At 37.4% G+C, this 3,895-nt stretch overlaps 1 protein-coding gene across 1 annotated transcript in view; it reads left to right on the top strand.

Moving 5' to 3' along the window:
• MITD1 (microtubule interacting and trafficking domain containing 1) overlaps positions 1-3,537 on the top strand; it is an 8,233-nt gene extending 4,696 nt beyond the window's left edge. The window contains exons 2-7 of the mRNA XM_006764633.2: positions 225-283; positions 512-648; positions 730-816; positions 1,563-1,678; positions 3,163-3,223; positions 3,319-3,537. Coding sequence (XP_006764696.1) covers positions 225-283; positions 512-648; positions 730-816; positions 1,563-1,678; positions 3,163-3,223; positions 3,319-3,414 — 556 coding nt within the window. The 3' untranslated portion in view covers positions 3,415-3,537. The remainder of the gene's footprint in view (positions 1-224; positions 284-511; positions 649-729; positions 817-1,562; positions 1,679-3,162; positions 3,224-3,318) is intronic.
• The last annotated feature ends 358 nt before the right edge of the window (positions 3,538-3,895 follow it).

The following is a 3,895-nucleotide window of genomic DNA, read 5'->3' as shown; positions in this document are numbered from 1 at the left end:
TTGTTGTCTCTCTCTCTCTCTCTCTCTCTCTCTCTCTCTCTCTCTCTCTCTTTCTCTCTCTCTCTCTCTCTTCCTCCGGCTTCGGCAATAAAATATATTTTTTTAAAAAGACTTAAATCTAAAGAGAAGGACCAGATAGCTACTGCAGTTCTACTTATGGTGACAAGAATATCAGATATCGTTATGCATACAGTCTTCTCTTGAATAAAATGCCTGGTTTCTAGGAATCAGCTCAAGAACTTTTTCCGAGAAATCTCTGGACCTTCCCACGTGCCTGGCCTCTGTAAAGGCAGGAGTCACTTGTGGAATGGTTTGCCTTATTTACCTCTATATGTGTAGCATCCTGCCACGTGCCTGGTATACACCAGGGATTAAACGACGTTTACTGAGTGGAGGAGTTAAAAAAAATTAAATTGTATCTGATCCTGATGAATCACTATATATAAATGTAATAAGTATAAAAATAAAATAAGTTGTCACTAGTTTTTATAGTAAAGCTTATGTTTTGTAGATGGAAAGTATCACAAGCAAATTAAAATAGAGGAGAATGCAACAGGATTCAGTTATGAGTCGCTTTTTCAAGAATACCTTAATGAGACAGTGAGAGAAGTTTGGATAGAAGACCCTTATATTAGACATACTCATCAGGTAAGTGTAACCCACTAACATGTGATGGAATGTTATTTAAAATGTGCAAGGTAGTAGTAACCCATCCTAAATGTCTTTCAGCTGTATAACTTCCTTCGATTTTGTGAGATGCTTATCAAGAAACCATGTAAAGTACAAACCATTCATCTTCTGACCTCCCTGGATGAAGTAGGTATCTGAAGGCATTTACTCTTTCTTAACTTCATTTTACTCAGTCACAAGATTCAGTTCAAGCAAGGAAAACCTGGACGTAATGCTAGAGGTATTTCCTTGGGGTGAACTTATTTTCTAACGATGGGCATAAAACACCTTGAGAAAATGCTGTTGATTTTAGTGTCTTGTACCTTGCAATTGACCAGCTTGCTAAACTTGATTTAAATAGTTTGTCAGTTTACTCTCTTGCATGTTCTAAGAGACAGTCACACTGACTACACTGTTGACAATTTTGTGTGTGTTTTCTCCCTACTAGTTGTCATGTGTATCTCTTTTTCTTGATTGACTGCATTGGCATTCTGGGGAATCATAGCATGGTAGTGGGCATCTCTCTCTTGATTTTGACTTAACATAGGAATGTTTCTAAATAATCCAGATTTCTAGGATTAATTTGAAAACAAGCCAGTTTCATCTAAATAACTAAACAGCAGTACTATAAATATATTTTTAGGAGATAGGACAGAGTTATGTCCACATTAGAAAAAAACAATTCTTTTGATAAAAACAGTTGCTCATAAACTACATCATATTCTTTGCTGGCTTCATTGAGATTAATAGACATTGAAACTAGTGTAGAATTTTTCCATTTTTATTTTTTAATCTTTCCATTTTAATTCACCTATGATACACATTGCATAGCTCAGGGATAATTTAAAATATTAATAACTGAGTCAGAAAATGATATTTTTTCCTATTAATAGGGCTTTGGGAAAGCACAGCAAATTAGTGGCCTGGAAGAAATAAAAGCATCTCTTAGGAATCATGGAGTGCTGTTGGAATTAGAATATTCTTCTTCCATACATGACCGAGAAATTAGGTTAGTATATAGTAATATTTTAAATTTTATGCAGTTGAAAAATACTTTTTATTTTTCTTAAGTTGTATATAATTGCACATAAATATTCCATTTAAATATTGAACTTTTTAAATAAAGCTCAGTTCTAGTATCTTTTCACTTTTGAAGAAAAAAAAAGTCTGGCTAATTTTGTCCTGTATGTGTTTTGTATTTCCTGATGCAATAAAATTTACATGTTCTATGTCATGTAAGAAGAGGAAGTACTTTTCTCTTCTTACATGACAATTATACATATTGTGTTATGGTATTGAGAGAATTTATTTCCCTTTGTGTGATACTGATATTTATTTAATGTGGCTTTACTTCTTACACTTTATAAAATATTCTAGTAGGCATGTCAGTATACTGTGTCCATAAAGAAACAGTATATGCAGTTTTTTTAGTGGTATGTTCCCTGTGTTTAGCACAGTGCCTTTCATATGTTTACTAGAGGCCCAGTGCACGAATTCATGCACAGGGGGGGTCTGGGTGGCCTGCCCTGGTGGGGTTTTGGGGGCTGATCGGGGGCCAGGGGCCGGGGCGGTTAGCCAGCTGGCCCCCCCCCCAGTCAGGGTGTTGGGAGCCAGTCGGGGGGTTGGGAGCCAATCGGGGGCCGGGCCGGGGAGGCGGGCGGTGATTGGGGCCTGGATCAGGCTGGTTGGCTGCTGCAGCGTGCGTCATAGCCACCAGTCATTCTGCTATTTCAGTCACTGGGCTTTTATATATATAGATAGCAATGGCACCCCCAGTCTTAGGAAAAACTTAAGCACAACCTAAATGCAAAACCGATGACAATGCAGCTGCTGTGGTTGAAGCAGACAGAGGTCAGGATCCATAGTTCTTCCTGCTTATGCCCCTATTACTAGGTAGGAAACCCCTGAACCACCACCACAACCTGCCTGAGTATACTTTGAAACCAGGTGTTGGCAGAACAGGAAAGTTTTATCAGCAGCAAGCTGAAATTCAAGAGTAAGTTTTTTATCCTCACCCAAGGATATGTTTATTGATTTTGGAGAGAGGAAGGGGAGAGAGAGAAAGACAGAGAGAAAGAGAAAGAAACATTGATGTGAGAGAGAAACATCAATCATTTGCATCTTTTACATGCCCCGACCAGGGATCTTACCTGAAACCTGGGTATGGGCCCTGACCTGAAGTCGAACCCACAACCTCTTGGTGTAGGGATGATGCTCCAACTGAGCCACCTGGCCAGGGCTCAAGAGTAAGTTTTAATGTAATTTTGATTGTATCAATCAAATCAACCCATGGTTTCTCTGAATGTTTTGTTTCACTGTAGACACAGCCCATGAGTTATTCCAGGTTTGGTTCAACTCATGCTACTGGAGGAAATGGTTTTCTTTTAGGGGGAAATGGTTTTCTTTTAGGGGGAGATTTACCGACACTTCATACCCTACAGCTTTGCTAATTGTCTGGCATAACTGGAATATACTATATACCTATTTCAATAGGTTCAACAATGGATGGATGATTAAGATTGGAAGGGGACTGGATTATTTTAAGAAACCACAGGTAGGATATAGCCTTATGGGTAGATAGCACTCTTTTTGTATCATTTTAGCATGGCTTTGGTTCTTTGTTAAAAAATTCTTTTCTTCTCTTCTTAGGGTCGTTTTTCCCTTGGATATTGTGATTTTGATTTAAGACCATGTCATGAAACAACAGTGGACATTTTTCATAACAGGCACACGAAAAAAATATGATGGGCAGTAGCTTAATTTACAGTGTATATTTCTATTTTAAGTGAATATTAGATTTTTTTATACTTTGGACAGATTATTCCTATAAAATGTGAATTTAATAATAAACTTGTACATTCCTACTAATTTATGGACTCATTATTCATTTGTGACCAATCTTAAATATCTTTGTAAATACATTACTTAGATTTACAGTGTTTTTAAGTCGTACAGTTAAACATTTTACCAGCTTTCTACTACTTGGGTGTTGGAGAGGGAATCAACAAATAATGAGTACCTATCATAAAGATGAACTGGATGTTATATTGCCCCTGGGAATAGAGTCCAGGAGGAAAAAATATGGATAAGAGTAGTCTTAAGAGACAGATGGGCTTGTGGGTTTAATATCCAGGGAAAAAGTACAATGCTAATTTTGTTACAATTAAATGTCTTTGGCAGACACCAATATTTACGTATCCATCATTACCTAACTCCATGAAGGCAA

This window comes from Myotis davidii, unplaced genomic scaffold, assembly GCF_000327345.1.
Source record: "Myotis davidii unplaced genomic scaffold, ASM32734v1 scaffold861, whole genome shotgun sequence".
Lineage (NCBI taxonomy): Eukaryota > Metazoa > Chordata > Mammalia > Chiroptera > Vespertilionidae > Myotis > Myotis davidii.
This window is presented reverse-complemented; position numbering and strand designations above follow the sequence as displayed.